Here is a 25,920-nt window from a genome sequence, read left to right as displayed (position 1 = left end):
GATGTTGCTTCGACAGCCAAATTTTAGATACCCAGAAACGGAAACACACCGCCACATCGTCACCGAACTCTCGCAAAAGTAGCTTCAAGCGCAGGTTTGCCTCGTTCTATCCAACCTATCAAACCCCTACACACCATCCCATGGCGTTGGATGTCGGTCGTGCGGATGACAATGCATTGTGTGCAGTGGCAGAGCAACATAGCGAGGGAGGTACTTGTTTACAGTCGTGGCGTGGTAGTGGTGGTAGCCGTCGTTGTCGTCTGGTGTGGCTAACAACAGACCGAATAATTGCAAAGTCCCAACAGGCCCAGTCATGAATCGCGACGCCTGCGTTTCTAAAACACCGTCTCATCGAAGCAGTGTGCAATTTGCTCAATGTCGCACTGGCCACACTATGGCGATGAGCTGGTGGCGACCAACGGCGCCTGCGCGAAGGAATATGCCAGCCAAACATGAGCCAGAGGGACCCAGAGCTAACTTGTCGGCAGAGGCTATAATGCTTGTTAGATACCCTCCTTCGTTCTCGCCAGCTTAGAAATGAAGGCATGCAAGGTCGTGGTCTGGCGCATGGCAGCGTTGTAGGGCTCGAGATACAGTTTTGCTTTGACATGAGACGTGCAGTTCAGCCACGTGCCGCAGGCAGCGATATCTGTCAAAAGTCTATATTGGAGCCATCACACGAACCCGGGCCGCCTGTCTCAGATGTTTCCATGCATCAGATTCTGCGCGAGGCTGACTCGCAAGGAGGGGGATTCGACGTGTGTGTGGGCGTGTTGTGTGTGGGCGTGTTGTGAGTGGGAGGTGTTGCGCATGAACCAAACAGGAGGATAGCGGCGCATTCCCCAATGATGTCCAACCATCCTCCAGCAAGCACCTTGTCTCGCAAGCAGGCAGTGAAAGGAGAAGGATGGACTGCGCGTGCGCCCGTTGTCATTCCGTCGGCAACGCTGGATTTGGTGTAGACAAATACCTAACCTACGTAAGTGCTGCAGCAACGCTATCACACCTTGTGATACATCCAGCTCGTGAATTCAAGCAAATGGCCCAGTCCGCATGAAGGCAGCCAAGGATTATCCTCCCATTGCTCCACGGTGTGAAGATAGGTTGGAACCGCTCGTAATCCGAAATTGCGCCATGACGGACTGCAGTAAATGAATGGGGAAAAGGGGGGAAGAGCATCGTGGTCCAAGGGGTATTTGCAGTTAAGGCGTAACCGTCGCGGTTGTTGTTGTCAATGGTCCCCATTGGATGGACGGACTGCGCTTTGGTCAACCGTCGCAGGGTCCAATTCGAGTTGCTGTGGGGGTTTGGGAACAAAGCACAGCGATGGCTTTGAGCGGGCACTTTGAGGCGGGCGGTGGGCGTGATGAACGGTGGCAAGCCTGCAGAAGAAGCGTCGAACAAAGAAACGACTGGTTGATGGCAGTGTGTACATACGGACAGCAAGGCTTGAGGGCGTACCGTCTAGCTAAAGTGAAGTAAGGTGTGAGGTATCCGTAATGGGTTGCGGTAAGGTGAGGCTGTCCTGGCTAAGGCGCGGTCCCAGGAAAACCAGGGAGCGCGACGATGCAACGGGGTGCTCGAATAACTACCTAGGTGATGAAGGCAAAACGGTCCGTGTTGGGTAAAGTTGGTCGAGATAAGGCAGGCAAGGCAGGAACGAGCAGGGGGTGGGTGGGGGGGTGAGGGACACGACCGTCGTTGCAGAGGAACCTACCTACCTAGGTACTTACTCACCACATAGCACGTGTTCCTTCCTAGGTAAGTGGTGGTGGTACGGTGCAGGGACTACACTACTACCTGGGTAAGGCAGTGTAAAGGAGCAGCGGCCGGCAAGGGACTATAGAGTAAACGACCACAGGCGACGCTCCGACGAAACGTTCCCGACCGCGCCGTATCGAGCAGGGTCAGAGAAAAGCAGATCCCGAACACGGCCGGCTGGAGGTTGCCGTCGGTGTTGTTGGCAAGGAAGGCGCGATTAGTACTCGGAGCAATTCTGCGTACAGGTATGTACGATGTACTAAGTATGTCGAGGCCTGCTGCCCACTGCAGCATAGCAGAGAGCCACAATGTAACGATATGCCAGACGGGATCCCTTTAGCCTCTGGTGAAGAGCTGCAAGATGGTGTAATTGGGAGGGGCGCCAAGACCAGTCAACCTCGTTTGCTGGAGGGGACTGCCGGATGCTGAGGGACGAATGCTTTAGTGCAAGACGGGACGGGAATGGCGGGAGAAGCGCAGCGAGGAGTGACCCGGGTGGGATGAGGTGAAAGAGTGAAATCTTCCGTCCCTTGGAGTTGCAGTGGAGGCCAGTCGAGGAGCCACCAAAGAATTGTGTTGAGATGAGGTAATGTGAGGTGATGAGGAAGTACTCAGGCAAGGAACATCCAGGCTGGATCCTGCTGACGAAGGGAAGAAGGGCTAGCAATGCACTAAGACATAACTTTGTAACTAATCGTAGGTAGGCATCTTTGGGGCAGGCAACTCGGGACGAGGGGAGACGACAAGGCCAGGGGGGCGGAGAAAAAAGCAAATAGATGACAAGCATAGCTAAGGTAGGCATCGACACAATTTACGAGGCAGAGAGCACTGAGCTTTGTTACCACAGCAGGTACCCTAGTTATAGTAGCAGAGATAGAGAGAAGAGGGGAGGATAGAGGATGGAAGCACGGCGGCAGGCAACGCGTCCGTCTGCTTGCCCAACTGGGTATCTACATACATCTCATTTCGTTTTATTGACATGTATTGTATTTCCGACCAGTGTCCAACATACGGCACTTCGCAATGTACGGATACCTGCACCAAGACATGCGTGGAAGGCGGGGGAAATAGAGGGGACCTTTACCTTTCCCTGGGAACCGTTCTGCTTGGGAAGGGAGATTGGCAACAGTACCCACTCTCCACGACCTGGCCATGAAAGTAGTGTAACATGTATCTAGTGTACAAAGTATCTCAAGACCCGATTCGACCCCGACGTCGTTGAGGACGGCAGTCGGGTTTTCTGCAAAGGAATTCCTTGCCGAGCAAACACCGCAGTGCTACGACTTTGAGGACGAGCCAAAGAGGTCCTCGGCCGCGGAGCAGATAAAATACCTCATTTGGAGGCCGGGGAGAATATCAAACACGGGCGATGGGACATGGAACCTGGAAGATGTTGACGTTTGTCGACATTGGTGTCCCTTTAGACGATTAGTTGCACGTTTGCGCGCAAGTACCCATTGTATGCGTTCGCTTGCATCCTCAATCCCACCCTCCAATCAGAGCAGAGCGAGCTAGCAGAAAGAAAAAGAAGGATATGTAAGTCTTTCCATTAGCGTGCTGACAGTATCCATACATGGGGGGGAGATCTCTCCGGCTTTCGCCTGGCACTAGCAGTCCAGGTGCATTTTCAGCTGCTAGTCAAGGTACCAGTACCCAAGTACCTCGTCTAGAAAGGTACATTGGCAGCTTGTGCCTTACTACGATGACGCCCCCAACCCTTGCTCACCCCGCTGGGATGAGCTCAAATCGTCAGCCAAGACCCCTGAGGTACGGATCCCAGCAAGCATGTGGTGATCGACTGTGCATGGACGTCGGCACAGGGGATGTCTCCTTCCCCTCCATTCCTTTTCCAAACGTCGCCCAGAAAACGGCAAGATGGAGCTCTACTAAGTACATTCTCTCCTGGGAAGGAACGACTAACAGCCATGAGGGACAACAGCCGCAGCTCTGGTGGCGCGTGTGGACCCCTGTCCGTTTGCCCAACCGTGTGTCCCCCCCTTCCCGTTTTGCGATGCGCGCCTGGCGATTGGATCCGCCGAGAATAAACAAATAAGGATAAAAACCAAACAGAGATTCTGTCATCCTCGCCCTGGTCTGTGCCACAGAGAGGAAAAACAGCGAGAGAAGGCCCACGACAGGCATCATTGCCGATTTCTACTACCCTGGGGCCTTGAATGCACTTTGCCGTTTCTCTTGCACACCATCATATCGTGAAAGAGGCATGTCAGCAGGTAGGCAATGTACACATGATCGTCGCCGCATGCTCTTTCCTGTTCCAGCTTGATAAACCATCAACGGCCGCCCTCACCTCACTCATGCACCACTCGCAACTCCCCCTCTGCCTGCATGGGACTTGTGAATGTACCCTGCCCCCTACCTTACCTTACCTCCCCTCACCTGTCGCATCGCATAGATGGTTGAACTTAAGCTTCCTGTCACCTTCGGATACAGACCTCATCTCAGCATTGCGTAGCTCGTGGCGATCCCATCTCCCTACTTGCGTATCCGTACCCCATTCTGAATCCCGAGTTACACGTGTCTCTTCTCTCGACCTTCCTAGACTAAGCTCGACATGAGTCGATTCCAAGGGCACTGGGTGTTTGGACGACAACCGGACCATGACGCCCCGAGCCAACGAAGCAGCGAGACAAGGAAGAGAGGGATTACTAACACCGTTGACCCTTGAGTATCCCCCCATCGCCGAAGCCTGGCCAGGTAGTGAAAGCACCCAACCTAGCAATGTCATGTCATCCACCCCTCCAACCTTGGGCCGGAATCACGATGATATGAAGAATGTGGCTGCTGCAATTGGTCTGCTCTTCTACACTTCAACGGTGTCGCATAGTGTTCGCCCCCCCACCCCTCTATGTCCCCTCAAGGCCGGCGAGCAAGCTTCCATTGCATCCCACCCTCCCTTTCTTTCCTTCAGTCAGCGAGATGCTCGCCCCATCATGTGATTGCCCACGATCTGACACCCTTTGTCAAACATGCGCAAGCCCAAGCTTGACAAGCTTCCATGAGGCTTCTTTGCTTCTTCGAGACGTTTTGCCACAAACTGATCTCATCTATTGGGCGCCCAGGTGTAAAACCATATTGTCGGACGACGGGCTCGGCGAGCCCGAGACTTCAGGCGAGATGGTCATGTTTTTGACCTTCACAGCGCAAGATGGGCAGAACTGAAGCCGGACACCGTCGGCTCCGATAGGCTGTGGCAGTCCTCATTGGAGGGTTGAACAAGCCGGTGAGAATATGCGAGACCCAATAGCGTGGACTTGGAGCAACGTCCGCATTGACGAGCTTTTCTGGTGGAGGCGTCTGTTGGAGGTTGCATCCCTCCCCCAGACCCCCTCCCCCAAAACCCCTCCTCCTCAAGGCTTGTTCAGGCAGTTACGTTTGGCTTACGTGCTGCTGTCCTTCCAGCTTGCCGCCGATGTTGGTTGCAGTTTTGTGGTGTAAGCACTGAAGTCACTGGAGCTGGAGCTTCAGCATATTTGCATGTGCCGCCTTCATACCGAGTTGTTTCGTCCTCATGCAACGACAATTTCGCGTAGCCGGAGCGAATGCACGCCAGACAATATTGGCTACTTTCTTCTTCGGGGTTCCCTCCAGGGCACCCACGGATATCCCGAGCCCGCCATTTACGCCCGGACGGACTTCTGTCCCCAGGAACAGGGCCCGGCCCCTGGTTCGGCGTCGGAGCGGTCGAGAAGGGAAAAGGCGAATGGGAAGCTAAGCCTAATTTGGAAAGGAGAGGCATCAGCAGCGGATGGCGGATGACGGAACACGGCCTGCTTCGTCTTGACCTGATCTTCGTTTACCCTTGTCTATACGGATACAGCCCCGGTCTCTATCTTTACCGCCGGAAGAGCAACGATGTGCCTCTGTAAATCGGAGAGAGCAAGATTACGGGTTCAGAAAGACAGACAGACAGACAGACAGACAGACAGACAGACAGACAGACAGACAGACAGAGCGAGGGAGAGAGGGAGAGAGAGAAAGAGAGAAAGAAAGAAAGAGGGTGTGTGTGTGTGTGGATGTGTCTGATGGGGTTCACTCGGGACAATTGGACAGGGGACGGGGATGCGATGACCCTCTCACGGTGCCGAACCGTAGGACTCAAGAGCATGCCCCCCATTCGGTGGTTTTCAAATAAGCAAAGAGTGTACATAGTAAAGGCACTTACCTTTGGCATGCTCACCCCCATCCCGCTTTGCTGCTGATGGCTGGCGGCCAGGGAAGCCAAAATCTAAAACCAAAACAAAAAGAAGAATCATCGTCGGACGGGGTTCGATTCCGACCGTCAAGGAGGACGAAGGTTGAGCATAAAGAACCAGGGTAAACGGTGGGAGTTGGGGCAGGAGGTCGGTATTCGTACACACACGCCATGTCAGCACGAGGCATGGAAACTTCAGAAGACGTACCGAACGGGGCTGGTGCTAATCGTAAGGAACAGACGGCGGGAAGACGCCTCATGTCAGACAAAAATTCCATCTTCGGCGCTAGAACAACTCTCGTGCTTGTCGGTGGTGGTGCAGGTGCTGCAACGCCCAGGTGGCCGGTCACATTTCTCTTTTGGCTTGGGGTACCTTGGCGGAATCGCACACTTCTTCTCGTCTCTCGGGGCATTTTCTTTTTGTTTGTGTCACTACATGCCGCCGGTAGGTTTGCGGATCGTTGTTCCCATACATTCATGACACAGAGCGCCAACCTACTTACGATGGAGATGGAGATGAGCGAGCTAGCCCCTCAACCCTTCACTTTACATATCCGTGCTTCGTCGAGCGGATCAACCCACTGAGCAGCGAGAAGGCGGATAAGGTGCTTGATGCTTCGACTTCACCCGCTAGGGAACGCTTTACAGTCTGTGCCTCTCCTCTCCTCATCGACCCCATCATACCAACCCATCTATCCTTGCTACTTGGATGATCACCCAGCCTTCCATCCAAGGCGTGTGCGGTTGGTCTGGCATTTCGTCTCGCTCACCCGGCCATGCCAATTTTCGTACTTCATCCACGACCAACAGGGCAAATCGCCCCGAGATGGCTCCTCGCCGTGTTAGCGCCCAAGAGCAACAGAACGCATTGCCTTACAAGGCTAACAGCATCATAGAAGGGTGAGGTCAGGGGTCATCACAGACGCCCTGCAGGCAGCGCAGGAAGACGTTAGACTCCATCATACGAACCCTGGCAAACCCAATTCAATTCCAAAAAAGCTCGCCCAGCCCGATTTTACCGCAAGGGGAAACATGCCTCTTGGCAAGGTAAGGCGCGGGTAAGGAGAGTTAACCGGCCGGTGAATTCGCAACTGGATAAACGCTCAAAGCGGATGAGGCCCTGTAACCAGGACAGGACTTGGCAAGGGACGAGGGGCTCGTCCTCACCCAGCTTGCGCACCAAGTGGGTGTGGACACCGATCTTCAAACCACTGGCAGTTGCTCGGCACTTTCCGGCCCAACGCCCGGGCTCTTACTCTTCGGGGCAGTGAAGTCCGGCGCTTTTCCACATCGTAGAAACATCGGATGCTGAAAGCCTCCGGCGCAGCGGTCGCTCCTTCCCCTTCCTTGGGGCCCTCCCACTTCCCCCTTCCCCAGCGGGGCGCTCATGCACATCCAGTCCTGGCTCTGGTAGCAGACCAGGACCGGCCCTCTAACCTCTGCTGATACCTTCACCACCTACCTAGGTACCCAGTTTACGGATACCAGCGTCCAGCCCCACCCAGACCCAGCGGGGCAGCAAGACGCTGTGCTGGGACTCGGTCGGATTGGTTGAAATGCTCGCTGCTTCACAATCCCGAAACCCTGAACAACACCCCCCCAGCGCAAGCAAGAGCAGCCACCGCCTGCTACACACTGCACAGCTTTGCTTTGACCAGTAAGAGCGCACGGTAGCTACGGCTAAGTGTTCGTACTTCTCAGTTTCCGAGTCCAAAGAACCCAGGGCATATCCGTTCTTACGGCTGACACATTTCAAGCAGGGCCAGGGGGGAGGTGGGCGGGGCTCAAGGCCGAATCTTCAATGAAAATCCCCCCCAGCAGAGCTCCCAAGAGGGGAAAGCTCACCGGAAGCTGTGCTGTGCGTGCGTACAGGCCCCATTGACTTCACCCACTTCCAGAGCACCTTGCAGTGGTCTCCGTTTTACCTGCTTCGCAGTCGTACGGATCCGGGTCCAGAGACTCGATATTCCCTGCCCATGATCCATGGCACCCCATTGCCTAGCATCCAAAGGCAAACGGTCCGTCACAAACCTTGAACCATCATCGTCGGGTCGGGTCAACTCAACCTTTCCCCCGGTTTTCAGCGTTGCATTTCGCCCATCTTTTGTTGTGGGACAATGTGGGTGACGCGCCAACCCTCCGGCAATATCCTCAACCGCTATGTGGTGTAGTGTAGCCCCCCAATGACGATCAAGGGGGCCTGTATGGGATTGACCGGTGAGGGGACCAGGAAACCCAAATAAACCAGCTGCCAGCCGAAGGCATCAAACGAGACGATGAAATGAAACCTTGCCCTCCTCGTAGGGAGACGGGGGAATGGTCCACCCGCATCTGGCCGCCTGGCGTGCCGCGTCCACTCTTCCCGAGCCCACGGAGCGTCCTGTAGGCTGTTGCCGTTGAGCATCGGTGCGCTCCCGGTTCGTTGCGTACCTTACACAGGTACTTTGTAGCCAGGATCTACCAGCGTCGGGCCTGTCCCGGACAGTACTTGTCTTCAACGCTGGGGGAATATGGAGCCTGAGGCTGCTAATGTCGGGCGTACCAGTGGTAAGGTACCTGTTCCAAGTTCCAGGTCACTTTTAGCTCTCCCGAGCGGCACCCAAGCCTCAAATCAGGATTAGGGCCATTGGGGGAACGAACGGTACGTTACCCCCCTCTCTCTCTCCCTCTGTCTCTCTCACCACCCACATACTCTTGTACACACGCACACACGCACACTTTCTCTCTCTTTCTCTCTCTTGGTCATCTCGACTCCTCCCTGTCGTCGACAGCCTACTGCTGGGTTAATCTAACCGTTAGCGCGTTCGTGTGCATCACTTACGTATTCGCAGAAGCATGCCTTGGAACATGCCAAACTCTATCCGACTTCTCATCAGGTTTTCGATCGTCTGATACATCCCGTACGGATACCAATACGCAAACTACGGGTACTTTATCATCATGTGCATGCGAGAGAGAGAAAGAGGGGGCGGCGCCCACGTATTGCACGTAGACCCCATCGTATCGCGTCCGACTCTAGCAAAGCGAAGGGTGGTGAGTACTTGCGCGGTGTGCGCCTAGCCAACTAGCGAGGCCAGTGTCATATCTTGATGCGTGAACCCCATCTAAGACAACAAATCTCGACTTTTCCCAGGCGGCGGGCACTACTCTCCATCCGTCTCAGTCCACCGCTTTGCGAGAGATCGGCCAAGGCGGCGATGCCCAAAGATCTCTCTAGGGCAGAGGCTGTGGAGAGGTGGATCATTGCCGTCCAGTCCCGGGCTCTCTGCCAGACGCTACGGATGCTAGCCAGTCAATCGCACTTCACCCGGCCAAGTTGCCTTGCCTTTCCGGAGTCCGGACCTCTCTCTGCTCTGCGGACACCTTAAGACCCGAAACCCCAGAGGCTGAGACGGACGTCCAACGAACTGGCAATCGAACTCCCATCTGTAGATGGATGCCACTTGTAGCCTTCTTCCCTTCTTTCCTCCCCCTCCCCCTCCTCCGCCTCCGCCTCTATCTCGTTCTCGTTTAGTGAGGCGCGGGCGCCGCATGGACTCAGACACGCCCGCACGCACATGCCGGAACGCTTTGGTGGCTCGACAAAATGTGAGTGGCACCCTCGTGGCTCGCGGCCTCAAAGTCCAACACCAAATATGGTTGACGACGGAGCCTGGCCGAAAATCGAAGGAAAGCCGCCAGTCCAGGAATGGCGGTCAATTCGTGGTCGTTACCACCTTGAATTGATTGAATTGATTGATTGCCCCCGGGCTCCGCATCATATCAACTCTCTGCCGGGACAGTCCACCCTTTGCAGGTCGTAACGGAGACAGCAGATGGAGCAGATGGAGCAACTGGAGCACGCCCAGATAATATGGAGGGGCCTGGATGTGGTGCGAGAGAGGCTTAACTCGTCCAAGCGGAGCGGAGGTGGCATTTCTGCAGGCGTATCCACTCAACGTCACGGCATATCCCATGTCATTCCTCTCCCCAGCACTCGAGTTCGAAACACCCTCACCTCAGCGCTCTTTCTCTGTTCCCTTTCCTACAAGACAAGGGCGGAATACGTCAAGGGATGATGGATGGGATGCCCCATATTCAGATCGGCGTGGACGAGGCACTCCTGGTACCATATCCTCCTTCTCCGGCTGTGAAAGTGTATGTGCGTGTGCGCATGCGTGCGCGCGCCCGCAACACTTGCTCAGTATCTTCTGTTCCTCTCTTCTCCATCGTCCCATCCCCATTTGTTCTCAAATTAGAATTAGAATGATGCTAGTGTAGCAGACATGCACCGACGAACAGCCCGACGCCCATCCCCCATCCCCCCCTTCGGCCCACCATCATCTTCTTCGGACCGGCTGCATGCGGTTGGCCTCTGGATGGGCTGCCAAGCCGGAAGGGTTCCTGTCGAATCCTCCCCTCGGCCAGCATACGCTTGGAAGATTACATTCTCGAGACGAATGAGAGAATGAAGAAGGGGGAGAAAGAGGGAGAGGGAGAGGGAGAGACGGGAGGATTGAGGCTCTGGGCCGTTCTCTTGGTCATATGTGACACCGGGGGCCGCGACCAGGGATCCGGGGACGGCTGCACAATTTGGGCAATCGGCGAGTTGATTGCAGCAACTGATTTACTTGATTAATTGGAAGACAAGGGACCACGCAGTTTTCTCTATTCCCCTCTCCTTCTCCACCCTCACCCTCCCCCCCCTCTGTCTCTCACCCTCTCTCTGTCTCTCGGCGGGTTCTTTCACTTCCCCTACAGCTGCTCTTTAGAGTGGTACTGTAGGTTGTTTCTCATGCCCCGGTTCCCATTCGGACGGGAGGGGGTGATACTGATACTGATACTTGGGCGGTGACGGCGGGCGGGTGATGATGGGTGGCGCGACCTTCTCTTCCCGGACATTCGACACACCTGCCCACTTGCCCATCCACCCGTCAGAGCCTTGGCCTTTGCCTCGTCCCGGGCGGTTGACATCGTGTTTTCGGGTGGATACACCTGATTTCCTTTTCCTTTCTTCTCATTCTTCTGCGTCTGGATCGGGATGCCGAATAACGAGAGATTATGACGGGGAGATTAGAGGCGGGACATGAGGCGAGCAAATTGATCTAGTACGAGGGTGGACCGGGAGAGGAGGCATAGAGGAGAAGGGCTACGGCCACCGGCCATCGACAGAAGGAAGCCGGCGTCCACGCGGTAGGTGCGTCTACTAAGCGGCAAGGGCGCCTCCCCATGTTCTGCGACTGCCCCTCCCCCATTTCTCTGGAATTTTGCTGTTTTCATCACTCTCCGGCTCTTTGGTCTCGTCTAGTCTTGCTCTGCCATGTTCCTTCCGATGGAGGACGGGCACTTTCTCCTGGCCCTCCCTTATTTTGTGCCCGTCTGGTCTAGTAACAGCCCCCTCCCCTTCTTCAATGTATTATACATCTGTTTATTTCTCGCCAATTGGCCAAACACGTTCCGGAACACCCCTGCTCTCCGGTGATGCGACCGGCCCGGCTCGGCTCAAAGTGTCGGCTAGGCTACTTGGGAACTTGCGTGTGTGTATGTGCGTCCGTCCACCAGTCTCATCTACCAGACGACACACGGGAAGAAGACGGCTGACCCAGCTTCCACGATTGGGTCACCTCGTCTCTATTGTCCCCCCCCCCTTCTGAGAGGAGAAGACGAAGGTGAAGAAGGAATGAAAAATAACATAAACGTTGATTACTTTTTGCCGTCGGGTTCTCTTATCGCATAAGTGCCTTTGGGTGTTTGCCCATCACCTCTGTCTTGTCCTTCAACCCTTGCCTCAGGCCCAGGAACACAATCAACACAACCACTCCCCCTCCTCCCTCCCCACTGGCCAGACCCCCCTCTCCGAGAACGTCATTGTCGCGTGAGAGGAACCTGAGAAGTGCAGCTTGTGCCTAGCTGCGTAACGGTGAGGGGTTACCGGAGTGGGTGTGCTTGTCTGAGGTTGTGATTTTATTTTTCGGGGTCCATTGGCGTTCAGCAACAGGGGAGCAAAGATAGAGTTCACAACACTCGTGCCGTCTCTTCCAAAGTTAGCTTGGTATGCTTGGGGCTTCTGTCTCTTCTCTTGATGGTGACGAGAGAGCGCGAGTCGACACAACTGATCGGCGGTCCTTATGCTGTCATAATTCCACCTCTCTCAACGTCACCGAGTCTATCACGTCTCGTCTCACCCTCCATCCCGCCCTCTCAATCGCGCAACTTAACTCGACCGCACTCATAAGCTCTTGGCTTACATGACGTTGCAAACCAGGGTCAGTCAGCAAAGTAATCGCGAGTCAAAAGAGAGAAAGGTTGTCTTCTTGAATTGTTCGTCAAATTTTTTGGGTTTAGGCGTGCCTGGATGGGATTTTCCCTCCGCCAGCCACGTTACCATGGTTAAACTATGAAAATCCATAATCACACATTCCTTTAGTCCCATGCCGAATTGTCTTGTGTGTATCATTCCCCCTTCCCCCTTCCCAAAGAAAAAAAGAAGTCTAAAAACCATCCAACAGGATGTTGTGTCCATGAAATGACGGAACGTTAAAAAGTAAAACTGACCTCCCAGATCCCTGTAAAGCGCCTCTCCTTCTCCAAGTTTCCTAGTAAACCGAGTGTAAAAACAAGAAACAGTCAAGTTTGGGCACAAGAATCCTCCAACCTGATTCCTATGCACATATATGTTGATAAAAGTTGTGAAAAAAAAAAAGACCAAGTAGAAGTGAAGAGACCCAGCCGACGACGTGCTTCCTGGCCGCCTGTGAAATGCCCTGACAGTGTACCAACCCGATTTTGGTTTTTTTATCTACTACAATGACCGCCCAGGAGAGAGGGTGAGGTTATGTGTGTGTGTGTGTGTGTGTGTGTGTGTGTGTGGTATATTTTCCATGTCCCATCCCATTCCAGCTAGAATGAACCCCATTTTGCAATAAGGGAAGGGGGGTGGTAATGCAAGGAGGAAAAAGAAATGGCCAAGAAACGAAACGGCAGGTTCAGGTTAGCGAGTTGAGAAATATGAAGTTGGAGCACAGCCACCCCTCTCAGGATCCTTCGACGGCAACACAGCCGCGAAGTTCGGGGTATCGTCGAACAAAGTTCTCATTGAGGCGCCAGTTTTCGACGCGCATTGCGTGGGCAGTAAACGTGTCGCTCAGCCACATCTCCCCGGATTGTGGGTCTACTACCAGGGCGTCAATGGGTCGGCACGGCCAGTTGATGAGTCTCAAGCTTGCCGAGTAGACGGACTGGAACTCTTCATTGGCGTACACCTCCTGCCGCTCGATGATTGTGGTGCGCAGCGGAGGCCATAGTACGAGGTCGACCCATTGGGGATGCGGGATGCGGTTTTGGCAAGGCTTTGGAGTGAGTTCCGGCATAATGGCCGCATACGCTTCTCGCGTTGGATGCACCAGCCAGGCGACGGCTCTTTGAATGACGGCAAAGACTGCGAGGCGCTCAATGACGTTTGTAACGCCCCCCTTGTTGACGAGGGCAGTAATGAGCTCGGCGATAGGGTGATTGACCCCGGGCCCAGTGACCGTGGAGGAGGCGGCTCGGTCAAGGTCGGCTAGCTGACACCGAGGAGGTTCTGTTGTGGGTGAGGCCGGGTGGTACTCGAGGAAGTTCTTCACGTTGACCCTGGCAGGCCGCAGGAGCGTGTCGAGGGGTTTCAGTTGGGCCAGTCGACGGCAGTCCTGGATGAAGCCGACTAGGAGCTGGTCGATCCGACATGTAGGCGGGACGATGAGCGTCGGAATCTCCCAGAGGGCGGTGCCGGGCTGGCGGATCAGTGAGCCGACGGTTGTTGATAGTACACCGGAGTTGGGTATGAGTTCCACGACTGCTGGTGATGAAGATACGACTGATGATGAGACATGGGCACCTGTTGATGGTGACCCATTGAGTGGTTGTGAGGGTATCCAGCGTCTAGGGACTGAGTGGTTAGCGTCTCAGAATTGCGTTGCAACCCAACCACCGCATGCAGAGGGGACCACCCACCAGAATCAACGTCGTCGTAGTCCATTTTGGCCGGGATGCTTCGAGCGTCCATCATCGGCGCGGGGACGCTCGTGGGGATGTAGCCAGCGCCGTACTCGTCCGTGTTGGCAGAGGATGACGGGCTTGAGACGGTGGAGGGTACGGAAACGGGAATGCCGGGGCCCCATGACTCTGATGCATCGGGCATGGGCACGTAAGAGGGGCCGAGTTCTTGCATCACGTTGTAGTCGCCGTTGGAAGGGAAGGGCGAAGATCGAGGGCTTGGGACGGCACCGCTGATTGAGCTGAGATTGTCGTCGTATACTGGAGCCGAGTCAGCACGAACAAGAGGCAACCACGCAGAAGACGAGGCGAGTGAGGAGGCAGCCATACCTGAATTTGGGTAGGACTGCCCGTTAGGAACGCCCATGCTCTCGCGGAGCTTGAACAGTTCCTCTTCAAGGGCCTTGTTCTTGCGCAAAAGCTCCTGGACGGTCTGACTTTGGTCGCGGCCACGTTCGCTCTTGAGCTCCTCGAGCTCTCGCTCGAGTCTCTCAATGTGCTCCTTCGTCCTGGCTCGGATAGCGCGCTGAGCTTCTCTGTCATTGGCACGCTTGCGTGCCAGCTGGGAGGGCGTCAAAGTCGAAACGCTTCTGGTACCTATTGCAAGGGACGCGGCCAAGTCAGCACACGGTCTGTATTTGGAGCAACGAGGGAAGAGCGAGTGGGGATGGAGAGAGGAGAGGGAGGACTAATGAGGGAGTGCTCAAGGCGGCGACGACGACGACAAGGTCATGATAATAACAACTGTCACCGCCGCCCTCGTCGGCGTCATCGTCGACATCTCGATCCCCCAAGGAGTGAAGTTGGCAATGCGTACCCTTGCGCTTGGTGGGCTTCGTAGGCTCTGCGGAAGCTGATCGTGTCATGTTGTCGATGGCGTACTTGTCGTGTTGTGTAACAACGGTGGAGGAGACAGGTCTTGTTCGAGTGTTGGCAACGGCAGTATGGGCCATACTCTGGAGAAGAGGACAGTAAGAGAGTAGGGGAATATGTTGTGCGACAAGTTGTAGTTGTTTGTTCGTGTTACGAAGGCAAGGACTGAACGAGGAGGATCAACTGGCAGCGCATCTCGAGTTATAAGATCTATCAACGACAACAGCAGACGCAAGAACAGGGCCCCCCAATGCCGGCGGCAAAGTAGTTTCAGGGCAGCTGGGAGCGATGGAGTACCAATACAACGGTACGTACACTTGAGGAAGGGGGGCAGGGGGGTGGGTGGGTGTAAACTAGGACGAGCAAGAGAAAGGCCAGTGACTTTCGTAAGGTAAGGATGAAGAGGCAGAAGGAGTTTGGTGGTGGTGGTGGTGGACCGTGGAGGAGCAAGGAGAGGAGGGTTCAGCAAGGGCAGGGGAGAACGTACTAGACAGGCCCAAGGGGAACTTGCACATAAGGTAGGTAAGTCTGGAGCAGGGGTTTGAGGAATGGCTGCATGCGGGCTAGCTAGCGTTGGTAGTGAAAAGCAGCCCAGTCATGAGCGTAAGGACGTGGATGCTGTGGTAGGGGAGGGGGGTGTGGGGGGTGGGTGAGCAACAGAGCAGGACAGAGGTATACCCCGTGCTCGAGTACATCTGGTTGAGAGAAGGGTCAAGTATCGGTGAAAACAGAGAGGGGAGAGACGTAACTTGGCACATGACAGTTGATGTTAGGTGCAGACATGGCGCAGATTGCTAACCCACTTCGAGAACAACTTACAGATCTCGCAAGGATGGGCAGGGGGGGTTGATGTGGACATCGTATGGGCAGGGGTCTGCGCAGAACAAGACAGGACAGGACATCGCAAGGAACATGGGAGAAGGAGAAGGGAAGTCGACAGAGCAAGAGGACGTGGGCAGGGGGTGTGGAAGTGCGACGCACGTACTCGGCTTGAAAGAGAGAGAGAGAGGTAGCTGAGTACGTACTCGCTACGGTGAGAAGGGAACGGCATGTATGGTGTGTGAGGAAGACATGAGGAAGAAAAGGAGGGGGGGTGAAATGAGACGTGTGAAGCCGCCTTAGGTAATGGGATGGGCCACCAACACCCACCAACACCCACCCACACACACACACAGCTGCCCATAGTCACGGTGCCTTGGGTGCCTCATCCTTTTTCTTCTCTTTCCTAGTTTTGTCTGTCCTGCCCAATGACAAGAAGCTGCTCCGGTTCCTACTTGTGATATATCCGTGGAGTCAACTAGTACGAACAAGTACCGCAAGCGAACCTGAGGCTCGCTACCGCTGCTCCTCGGAAATCGCTCCTCTTGCGTCTTGTGTGTCTATGCTGCAGTGCGCAGAAGTTGACAACGAGATGCACCCACACGTCTCCGGTGGCAGCCAACGTGGGTGGGCAACGCCCTTGCCCAGTGGTTCTGTTCTGACCTTGTGCTGGTTTGAGCTCGATTTCGAAAACGGGCTCCTGGTGGGGGAGTGTTGCTTATCCGCAAGGAAAGGCTAATGGTCGAAGTCGAAAGGGGACAGGCGGGCGGGCATAGAGTTGGGAAAGGATGACGGAGGGTAACTGGGTTTATGCTATCCGTACAGAGCACTTCGTAAGGCGAAGGAGAAACGCAAGGCAGGGCGATGCAAGCTAAGTTTCCTGCAATGGAAAAGGTACCCATATGCCTTGTCGGCTCCGTTGAAGAATGATGGGCCAAACGAAAGCTCTACTGGTCATCCCGCACCGGACCTGGGCCATCTTCTTGCCGGCCTGGCCCTGCTCTGTCTAGCCTGGCTTGGCCTACCTCTCTATCCTCGCAAATGGACAGCCGGTCTTGTCCATGAAGAGCGTGAGAGGTTCTGGTGGTGGGGAGATACCCTCATACGTCCCGGCCTGGGGTGGCTTGCAGTACAAGTGATGAGGCCTGCACGTTCACTGCAAAGCAAGCAGCAATGGCATCGGTCCGGTCTTTGCTGGAATAGTCGCACCCATGGCATGGCCTGTGTGGCCCTTGAGACGCCCAGGCCAGACGGTAAGGTGAGTTAAGGCCGGGATGATAGGGTAATATCCAATGCCCATCTCTCGTCACATCTGCATTGTGTCGACGAGGGGTGGGAGAAGACTTGTCCTGGCAGGGTTAGTGTGTAGTGTGTGGTGCGTTTTGGTGGTTTGTTCGGTTTGGCCCGACGCCGAAGACACCGCGCCGTAAGCCCGCACCACACCGTCCCGTACGGCGAAGCCATGCCAGGGAGGGCAAAGTGACCCATAAGCCTCAAGTCTGCTCCTCGAGGCTCAGCACTGCTGCATGCCCAGGGAGTTTCGGCCACACTCCGACGCCGGGGGGGGGGTCGATCAGATATGACGAAATGAGCCTTTGGCTGTCAACGAACCCTTGCCGGGCCGGAAGCTGACGAAGGACGAAGAACGGGGAGCAGATCAGCACTGGGCACCACGAATGAGCAACGTCTCGCAGGCGTGCGGCCGTGGTCGGATCGTGGACGCGCGCGCGCGCGCCCAGGGATGCTGGGTCGTCGCAGATACGGACCATGTTTCTGTGTGGGTGTGACTGGTGGGTAAAAGAGACAGAGAGATAGGTTTGGAGTATCCAAGTGGATGTCGGTGCACACGCGGGCGCGGGCGCGGGCAAAACCGATGAGCAGAAGGTAACTCGAGATCGATTATGAGGTGCGTTTCGGGGTCAAGTGAGGTGAAGGTGGTGAGGACCGTGAGGTCAGTTGGAAACCGTGGGATATGTGGAGAAGGATACAATAGGAAGTGCACCCCTTGCGGGAAATAAACTTTGCGCTAGTTCTATATAAGGCTTAGCCATGTGGGTACCAATACGCAGTCCAGCATCAGCAGCAACCAAGCGACACTGAACATGAACATTGTGGAGAGGGACGAAAAAAGAAAACGATAAATAAAAAAAAAGGGTCGACAGTTACTGCCTCCCCTCTCTCTCCCACTCTCCTTCTTCAAATTAATATTGTTGTGATTCCGTCCACAGCCAGTACGTACCCAACTGCCGTAACTATCATTTTAGCACCATGCAAATGCACGGAAACCTGCTCTCACATCTGTTACTCCGACCACGGCGGCCAGCCCGACTCGGACCACTACCTTTTCTCTGCTAGCTGTACCACCCACACCTAGCCGTAACACGCTTGTCCGTATCTAGAGGATCAACATTCAACGTGCTGGGGTGGCTGAGAAGGGGGTGTGGTGCATGAACAGTACCTACCTAAGGTGTCGTCCTGTACATCGCATGTGGTGCACGACGGCCTCCTCCTTTGCACTTGATGCTCTCTGCTTAGGATTGGCCACACATTGGCCCCTCTCAACCTGTCCATCTCGAAGCAAGAGAGGCATCAAATTCAATCCACGGTTTGGCCCTAAGTGGTGTGAGGCTCCAAAGTAACGTCTGTCGCCGCTCTCGCCGCCGTCGCCGCCGTCGCCGCCACCGCCGGCTCTTCGTCGCAACAAGGCCAAGGAGTGGGAATGAGTGGTGTCATCGAACAATGCCGGTTCGCTGCACTATGAGAGCCGTTTGCCGAATGGAGTATCCCGAATCGAACAAGCCTGCCTAATCACTCCTAGTCCGCCATCCATCCATCTCATTGAGACGGCGGACGAGGTTGGCAACAAGACATGCCGACTGCTAGCATGCTTCATCATCTCCCCAATCCGAGGTCTTCTGGCACGTGCGAAGACGAAGAATTGTGAGGGCGGCGGCGACGGCGGCGCAAGCATTGCCCACATTGAGCCTCACTACGAGTTCTTCTAGCCGCCCGGCCAGAAACATGACCAGAGACATTGGAATGTCAGTCGCCCTGTGCCCAAGTGTCCAAGTGCAAGCCTCCACTTCCCGACGGCTAGACCGCCTCGTTGGCTAGCAAAAGCCTCACTCCGAATCCGTTGTACTTGGGTACGCAAAACTTGTGCCAGTCATAGTGATACCGCTTGCGATAGCCCACTTGGAAACGGCCCGTGATGCGCGCAATGCGTGTTTGACCAAAATGGCGTGTCTTTTGATTTAACCATCGGACCTGGGTCCGACTGTCCAATCCCACAGGACGACGCAAATGAACTGCCGTTGACAACATCGTTTCCCCTCGGTTTCTTTTCTGCTTGTCGGACTGCAGGCCACTGATGACGGGTTATGCATATTGTAGCCTGGTTCATTGTGTCTCTCTTGCCACCTCTTGCGAACACTGGACTACACCTCGTCTCACGTCCAACTTCACGACACACCCCTCTGACCGAGCCAACTTTGATCCAGTATTGTCAACATCCGGCAGCTGTCAATAATCTCTTCGCTCAAGGCGCTGTTGGGAGATCTCCGGACCATAGGGTATGCATGATTGCAACCAGACGAATGCCTGTCCTGGCAGCTACCACGAGGTCGCTGCTGTCAACGCAATCTGGGCCCGAAAACCGCACGTGTCGGTCCTTGCCTCCCTCCATCCCTTCTTCCCCCCCCCCTCTTCTTCGTTCCTTCTTCTTTTCTTTGGTTTCTGAGATTGAGGCACAATGTGAGGTGCGCACAGGTGCTGGGTGGCAATGCGCCGGCATTTCTCTGACAACGTGGCATGCTTCTCGAAGCTCGTGTTCGCACTCGGCCCGTCATCGTTCACCCCCGAGGAAGTCTGTTCATGAACACGCCTTGCCCTTGGGATAAATTGCCATCGTGGCTACTTGTGACCATCCTGGGGCGAGAAAGGATGCATTTCGCCGAGTTGAATGTGGATGTGGTTCACAGGGTATCCAGACTGGTGGGATTGTGGCGTCTGGAGGCTCTCTCCTTTTCAGTGTCTTTGCCGATGCGTCTGGGCGGTCACCCTCGCCAACTGAGGTCTTGCTTGCCAATCAGTACGTATTGGCCCGATCTGCCAGTGTTGTGCTCCCCTAGTGTAAAATGTTCCGATCGGTCGGCCTCCGTTCCTGTGGTTTTTCGCATTCTCTTCATCACCCTGCCAATGCCGTTTGCCTCTCATTATCCCAACACATGATCATCGTGAAATTCAGCATTCTTGGTCGTATAAGGCGATGACGGCACGCATAGCTGTTCAGGGGTCGTCGTTCGGTTCGTGCTATGTCATTGGAGTTCAATTCTGGTTGACGAGGGGTTCGGACACGGCGAAAGGCGTCGAGGACATCAACAAAGAGGACATCCGGAATCAGCGATTTTATGAGTTATTTCGGGATGGGCTTAGCACTCTAGACCCGGGGTTATGAACCCCTGATGAATGCCGTCTCATCGGAGCAATATCCTGTTCGGATTTCTGTTTTGTCAGTTCTGACTCAGAAAGCCGGTCAATGTCTGTTTCGTTTCCTCCTGTACTTCCCCTCACGGCACACACAGCAAGGCCACTGAGGCCCCATCAGAGAGAAGGGTCTGCAGAACCAGAACTTCCTGTCAAGGCTGGCGCAGTGCCAGTCCTGTTCCGCCAGGGACCCTCAAGCGGGTCAGCTGGTCAGAGTAAGGCGGGCCAGCGGAGGGAAACAAGAGAGCGGTCTGGGACTCAAGAGTGGGTGGAAAAGGGTACCTGAACTGCTGTGCCCTACGTGGAAGATGCGCTCCGTCAGTGCCAAACCCAAGCAGTTATTACGCTAGCAGCCTAATGATGACCGCTATTTCTTACGAACTGACCAATCACGAGTCGTCCCGGCAGGTACGAAGTACACTACGGATCTTACTCCGAATGAGAGGTAGGTCAGCTTCTTGGCATATCCGGGCCTGTGGTCTGAGTGTGGTGTCGGCTGCTGGGGGGAGGGGCGTCAGTGATCCATCCCCTGCCTGGACAGACGTAAATTCTGCAATGGCTGGGGATAGTGGGCGGTCATTCCGTGCGAGTTATCCGCCATGGACCGACCCCATTACGTTGCCGGAACCCAGCATGTCTTTGATAATCCGCCTCTCTGGTGTTTCCTTTGGGGAAAATTGCCTGGCGTTCCTCCTCTGCTACGCAACACAAATGAAAAATTTACTTGTCGCAATTAAGATTTTTTTTTGTCGCAAATGCCGCAACCCGGGTATCATATCGTCCCAAATCCAAGCGAGCTGGATCGGTGGAGTCAATCGGTCCGTCCGGGACCGTTGTACGTCAAGGTACGTATTGTCATCGCTCTGCCGTAGAACTCAAGACACTTCAGGGTTCTCGTCTTTGATAGCCTCCACTAACTCCTCCAGTCCACCAACCTCCGTCGGTCCGTTCATGCCATCCGGAGGAAGCGCCCATCCGGGCATCGGGCTGGTGTAGCCCCATGCGCCTCCGGCGTCTTCATACCGGAGGCTGTGAAGCCAAAGCGACAATTCATGCTCGCCGGGATCCGTATACAGCGGCGTATCGCAAATTTCGCAGTTTTTCCCTGACAGCTTCTCGGCCCGTCTCTTCGCGTACAGGTCCACCATCTCGTCATGATATGCTACCGCATCAGCAATGTCCTGCTTACCCATCCGTTCCAGACGCGACATGATGTCTTCGTCCGTGTTTTCAACTGCATCCGAGTCGTTGCATCCCAGGTTGATGCCCCAGACTCGCTGGTTTGCGTACAGCGGGTCGTTCTGAATCGGGTGCCCGACAAATTGCAGGTGCACACGAATCTGATGCGTCCTGCCCGTCAAAGGCAAGCAGCGAACAATAGAGTAGCCCTCCTTCTTAATCCAAGGCCGACGCTCCTCTTCCGCAAGCTGTTCCGGGGTTTTGGGCTGCTGCGGCTGCGAGTCATTCTGGGTTTCCGGCGGGTAATAGGCCAGACGCTTGAAGACGGTACGAGCGGACTTTCCATTGGCCCGGACTCTGTTGAGTCCTAGTCGCGGGGATATCTGGAGGATAGGCTGATCGCAAATGACTTCGCCATCGGGAAACTTTCCAGCAACGCGGGCTAAATATTCCTTGCGCACCGTATGAGCCCTAATCTGCGCGGTGAGCTTGACGGCGCCTTGCGGCGTCTTGCCGATGAAAAGAATACCGCTTGTGAGGCGGTCCAGGCGATGGCACGGGTACGGCAAAAAGTGCTCGCCCCTCTCAGCTTTCATGATTTCGATGAGTGAGTTGTACTTGTATCTGCCAGCAGGGTGCACAGGCACGCCGGATGGCTTGTTAACGACAATCATCTCATCGTCTTCGTGGATAACACGAATGGGCTCTGCGGTGACTGGGGGCTCGTGGCGATGGATGGTATGGTTCACCAGGTCCCCGTTTTTGACCACATGGTCCGGCCCGACGGCCTTCCCGTTGACGACTATGGCCCCGGTTTCCATGGCGTGGCGATAATACTCAAGGGTGCGGTCCCTGAACTCGTCTTCAAATATATCGACTAGTTTCCGGCCACGCCATCGTTCTTTGGCCCAGGTGTGATAGGTGAAGTGGTAGGGGGCGACTCTACGCAGACCGTCCTCGAAATAGTAAGGACGTGGCCACATGTCGCCAGTGGGAGTCGTCAGCACGTCAGACTGCTTCTCGGAGGCTTCAGAGGGTCGCATATCCGACGGCTTAGCCACAGATGCCGGGAATGTTGCAGTTTGCAACGAAGCCGGTGCCGAGACCAACTTTACTTTGTCGGAAGCCATGGTAGACGTGAGCGATTCCAGTCGGGGTGGTGGCAGTCGTGCCAGAGGCGTGACTGCGCTCCTGAGCCTGGTGGCAGCCAGATTTGATGGACAAGTCGAGAGAGGGGATAAGGTGTGAAAGCTCAGACAGGGGACGTATGACTGGATTGCGAAAAGTTTAGTGAGCGGTAGAACTGCCGTGCTTTGAGAGGTCGCGTGTAGGCTTTTCCCTCCGGCCCTGGATTTAGCGAGTCGGTGGTTGATTGATCTCGAAAAGAGTCACAAAATTGGTGGCGGTCAGACTTGGCAGAACTTTACTGAGGTTGAGCTTGGACAAGCGCAAGTTCCAGCTGGTGGGTCGGCAACAGCGTGATTGGCTCTCTCAAAGGCAAGATTCCCTTGATGATTACATAAGCACATCCATCACAATGCTTCGTCTATCCGTTGGCTCTTCTGGAATACTGGGGGTGGGAAGACTTGTCTGGCACAAGTCCAATCAAGTCTGCCGACACAATTAACCCTTTCGGCGTCGGCAGCGACATGCACTTTCGCTTTCACTTTGCCTCGGTTTGGGCATATGAGATCTACACAGAAACACTCCCTTTCCAGTTCAGTCCTCCGACCAATTCCTCCGCAAGCTTAGTGTCAAAAAGACTACGTATGAGAACTTCATTCGATAAAGGCCTCGCTTCAAAGGTTTAAAGGAACGCGTTGAGCCAAAATCTAAAACGAAGTGCCGGCCACTGCGACGCACTCCTCGCTGTTGGAAACCAGCACGGTTCCTACTGTCAGGTGTCCTGAATTAGTGCGTCGTCGACTACAACAGGTCCAGGGATTCCCGGGGATTTCGGCCCTTCGCTTTCGTTATCTCATCCCATCAGGACGTCGTCATGGCAAGCTATGCGGAGTTAAAGAAGCGTCGGAGGGAGGACTATCGCTACATCCTGAACTATCGGACGCGATGGTTGGTTTTCCCCCCTCCCCATCATCTCGACATTACTCATCTTTCCCCTCTGCCGACCTCAAAATGGATGGCCGAGTTCGACTCCTTGCGCCAAAGGTTCGAAAGGGGGGGGACTGGCCGCTGCTGCAACCGGACGACCTCCTTCCATCTCCCCGCCTAACCTCCCTTCCGTCCATGAAGGCGTCTCACGCCCTTTACTCGCCGCTGTTGGTCAGGGTGGGGGGTGCGTTCTGTTGCGTGCCCGTCATCTTCCCATCATTGCATTTCAGTCTTCGCCGTTCCCATGCGCATTTCTCATGTCGGTTTTGTCGTTTGGACAGTCAATAACAAGGTTCCCTAGGGCCGACAATGATATGTACCAGCACATGAACAATAGCGTTTATAACTTTCTGTACGACTCTCCTCCATCCAGCTACTCCGCCGACGCCGCGTCATAACTAAAGTCTCCCGCAGATACGATTCGGTTGTCAACACCTACCTGATTGAGCACTGCAACCTTTCGCCCGCGGGGTCTGAGCAACACGGCGTGGTGGTACACTCGCACAGCGACTACTTTGCTTCCGTCTCCTTCCCCGCGGTTGTCGAGCTGGCCCTACGAGTGAACAAGCTGGGAAGGTCGAGTGCGACATACGAGATTGCCCTCTTCGAGAAGGGGATTGACCAGGTGAAGGCGGTCGGGGAGTTCGTCCACGTCTTTGTAGAGACATCTACCGGTCGCCCAACCACATCCGGCATGGCCGACGAAATGCGGAGAGGGCTGGAGCGAATTCTGGTGGCGGAAGCCAGGGAAAACAAGCTCTGAAATTGAACTCTATCCTCCACCCCACAGGGCAGCCTGGAGCTTATCTCTTGTTTATCAATGTCTCATTACAGTTGTAGTTGCAGCTTTTGAGTCGCACCGTCCTGTTCACCACTCTTGAAGATCTTCTCAAGGAACTCCAGGTCGGCCAAGGCCTCCTCGGGAGACTGCAAGGGGTTCGGCTTTCCTGCCACCAAACCTTCTGCCCATGCTTTGACTTCCTCCTTGACACCACTCGTCTGCTCGAACTGGGCTGTCCGTGCCTCGCCGTCAAAGGGCTTGACAGTCAAGTCATGGCTCGACAAGGTGACACTGCCCTTCTCGCCCGCCACATGGAAGTCGAAGGCGCTCAGGGGCGAGCCGACGCTGACGGCGAAGGAGCCTGTAGCACCCGACCTGGTCCTGACGACCGCATTGATGGTGTCAATGGGGGGCAGATGCTTCTGTGTCAGGTCGGAGAATGCCGCAACCGAGTCCGGCGCCGCCTCCTTGCCGAGTAGCAGCCGGAGGGCAGCGGCGAAGTGGACGCCACCATCGAGAAGAAACCCACCCTGGTAGTCTGGCTTCTTGCGCCACGCCGTCTCAATGTACTTGCCGCCCAACTGCACGAAAAAGAAAACCCTCACATTGAAGCCGATGATTTTGCCCAACTTCTGCACTTCATCCCGCGCAGTTGTATAGCGGGGCTGGAAACGGTAGTTCTCAGCAACCGCAAAGGTGACGCCCTGTTCGGCGGAGACCTTGTTGTAGTACTCGATCAGCTTCTGGGCTCGAGAGACATCGGCGGCGATAGGCTTCTCGGCCAGGACGTGCTTCCCGGCAGCGAGTGCTTGCTCAATGTACTCGGATTGGTTGACGATGGGCAGGGCTAGGATGAGGGCCTGGATGTCGTCGCGGGCCAGGAGATCCTTGAACGACTTGCCATCGCCCGAGTCGTCCGAGTACAGGTCGGGTGAAGTGGACTTAGTGACGAGCTTCGCCGTGTCCTCGGCGGACTTACGGGACCGCGAGTAGATGGCCTTAAGTGTGAGCTGGTCGCTTGCTTCCACGGCAGGCTATTGGAATTGATATCAGTGAGCTTGAAAAGTTTTAAGGGGGGACAGCTTAGTAGGCGGACGATAGAAGAGCTGTAGGGTTTCTTACCAGATGCTGCTCCTTGGCAAAGATGTCACCGCCAACAATCGCTACTCCGATGGGGGCCATGGTGCTTGACGATCTGTTGTTGTATTGAGTTGGTGACGGATGAAACTAGGTAGTGCACCACGTTGTCACGAGACTGTTGATTCTTTAGACGGCTTGCGGAAGAGAATTTATTGAGGATGGTCTTTGGTTGAGGAGTACCTCGAGAGAAGTCCTTGACTGACCTTTGCCTCAGAATGGCCCTTATGCGGCATCTTCGACCAGGCACGCCATGCCATCATCGTGACTTTCCTCCAATGCCTAGAGACCTTCTGCTGTTAAAGTGGGGTCGGATGGCGGGGCAGTGACACAAAGGCCCCGCACTCAATGGAAAGGCTTCACGTTGCTATTACGAATGCTACTTGAGCAGTGCAAGGTTTGTTAGTGCTCCCTCATCTCTGAACAACCGCTAAACTGTTCTGGGAAAGTCTAACAGTCTGGATGTCGCCGTTTGCTCATGCTTTTCAATTCTGAGCCATTGTGTGGACCTAATGCATACCTTGAGCAGGGCAACGGCGACAGCAAC

General features: G+C 55.0%; 7 protein-coding genes across 7 annotated transcripts; 1 reads left to right on the top strand and 6 right to left on the bottom strand.

Annotated features, from left to right (window-relative positions):
• Positions 1 to 715: 715 nt before the first annotated feature.
• On the bottom strand, positions 716 to 934 carry CDEST_14099 (uncharacterized protein; the record flags this gene model as incomplete). The annotated part of the gene is made up of 1 exon (XM_062930255.1): positions 716 to 934. One exon carries the CDS (start codon positions 932 to 934, stop codon positions 716 to 718), a length of 219 nt encoding a protein of 72 aa, XP_062786306.1.
• A 41-nt stretch (positions 935 to 975) lies between these two features.
• On the bottom strand, positions 976 to 1,245 carry CDEST_14098 (uncharacterized protein; the record flags this gene model as incomplete). The annotated part of the gene is made up of 1 exon (XM_062930254.1): positions 976 to 1,245. The coding sequence occupies one exon, from the start codon at positions 1,243 to 1,245 to the stop codon at positions 976 to 978; it is 270 nt and encodes an 89-aa protein (XP_062786305.1).
• An 8,806-nt stretch (positions 1,246 to 10,051) lies between these two features.
• On the bottom strand, positions 10,052 to 10,927 carry CDEST_14097 (uncharacterized protein; the record flags this gene model as incomplete). Its single annotated transcript, XM_062930253.1, has 3 exons — positions 10,052 to 10,101; positions 10,250 to 10,575; positions 10,713 to 10,927. The coding sequence occupies 3 exons, from the start codon at positions 10,925 to 10,927 to the stop codon at positions 10,052 to 10,054; spliced, it is 591 nt and encodes a 196-aa protein (XP_062786304.1).
• A 2,060-nt stretch (positions 10,928 to 12,987) lies between these two features.
• Positions 12,988 to 15,098, bottom strand: CDEST_14096 (Putative basic-leucine zipper domain superfamily; the record flags this gene model as incomplete). Its single annotated transcript, XM_062930252.1, has 3 exons — positions 14,805 to 15,098; positions 13,946 to 14,584; positions 12,988 to 13,880 (listed from the first exon to the last, which is right to left on the bottom strand). Exons 1-3 carry the CDS (start codon positions 14,938 to 14,940, stop codon positions 12,988 to 12,990), a joined length of 1,668 nt encoding a protein of 555 aa, XP_062786303.1. The 5' UTR covers positions 14,941 to 15,098.
• A 5,941-nt stretch (positions 15,099 to 21,039) lies between these two features.
• On the bottom strand, positions 21,040 to 22,473 carry CDEST_14095 (Putative IQ motif, EF-hand binding, pseudouridine synthase, RsuA/RluA, pseudouridine synthase, RluA; the record flags this gene model as incomplete). The annotated part of the gene is made up of 1 exon (XM_062930251.1): positions 21,040 to 22,473. One exon carries the CDS (start codon positions 22,471 to 22,473, stop codon positions 21,040 to 21,042), a length of 1,434 nt encoding a protein of 477 aa, XP_062786302.1.
• A 468-nt stretch (positions 22,474 to 22,941) lies between these two features.
• On the bottom strand, positions 22,942 to 25,661 carry CDEST_14093 (Putative gfo/Idh/MocA-like oxidoreductase, NAD(P)-binding domain superfamily). The gene is made up of 2 exons (XM_062930249.1): positions 25,359 to 25,661; positions 22,942 to 25,270 (listed from the first exon to the last, which is right to left on the bottom strand). Exons 1-2 carry the CDS (start codon positions 25,416 to 25,418, stop codon positions 24,284 to 24,286), a joined length of 1,047 nt encoding a protein of 348 aa, XP_062786300.1. The 5' UTR covers positions 25,419 to 25,661; the 3' UTR covers positions 22,942 to 24,283.
• Positions 22,944 to 24,253, top strand: CDEST_14094 (Putative Thioesterase domain, HotDog domain superfamily). The gene is made up of 3 exons (XM_062930250.1): positions 22,944 to 23,416; positions 23,757 to 23,807; positions 23,870 to 24,253. The coding sequence occupies exons 1-3, from the start codon at positions 23,343 to 23,345 to the stop codon at positions 24,216 to 24,218; spliced, it is 474 nt and encodes a 157-aa protein (XP_062786301.1). The 5' UTR covers positions 22,944 to 23,342; the 3' UTR covers positions 24,219 to 24,253.
• Positions 25,662 to 25,920: the final 259 nt, after the last annotated feature.

Source organism: Colletotrichum destructivum, chromosome 9 (genome assembly GCF_034447905.1).
Source record: "Colletotrichum destructivum chromosome 9, complete sequence".
NCBI classification, from domain to species: Eukaryota; Fungi; Ascomycota; class Sordariomycetes; order Glomerellales; family Glomerellaceae; genus Colletotrichum; species Colletotrichum destructivum.
Note: the sequence above shows the minus strand (reverse complement) of the source record. Positions and strands in the feature narration are given on the sequence as shown.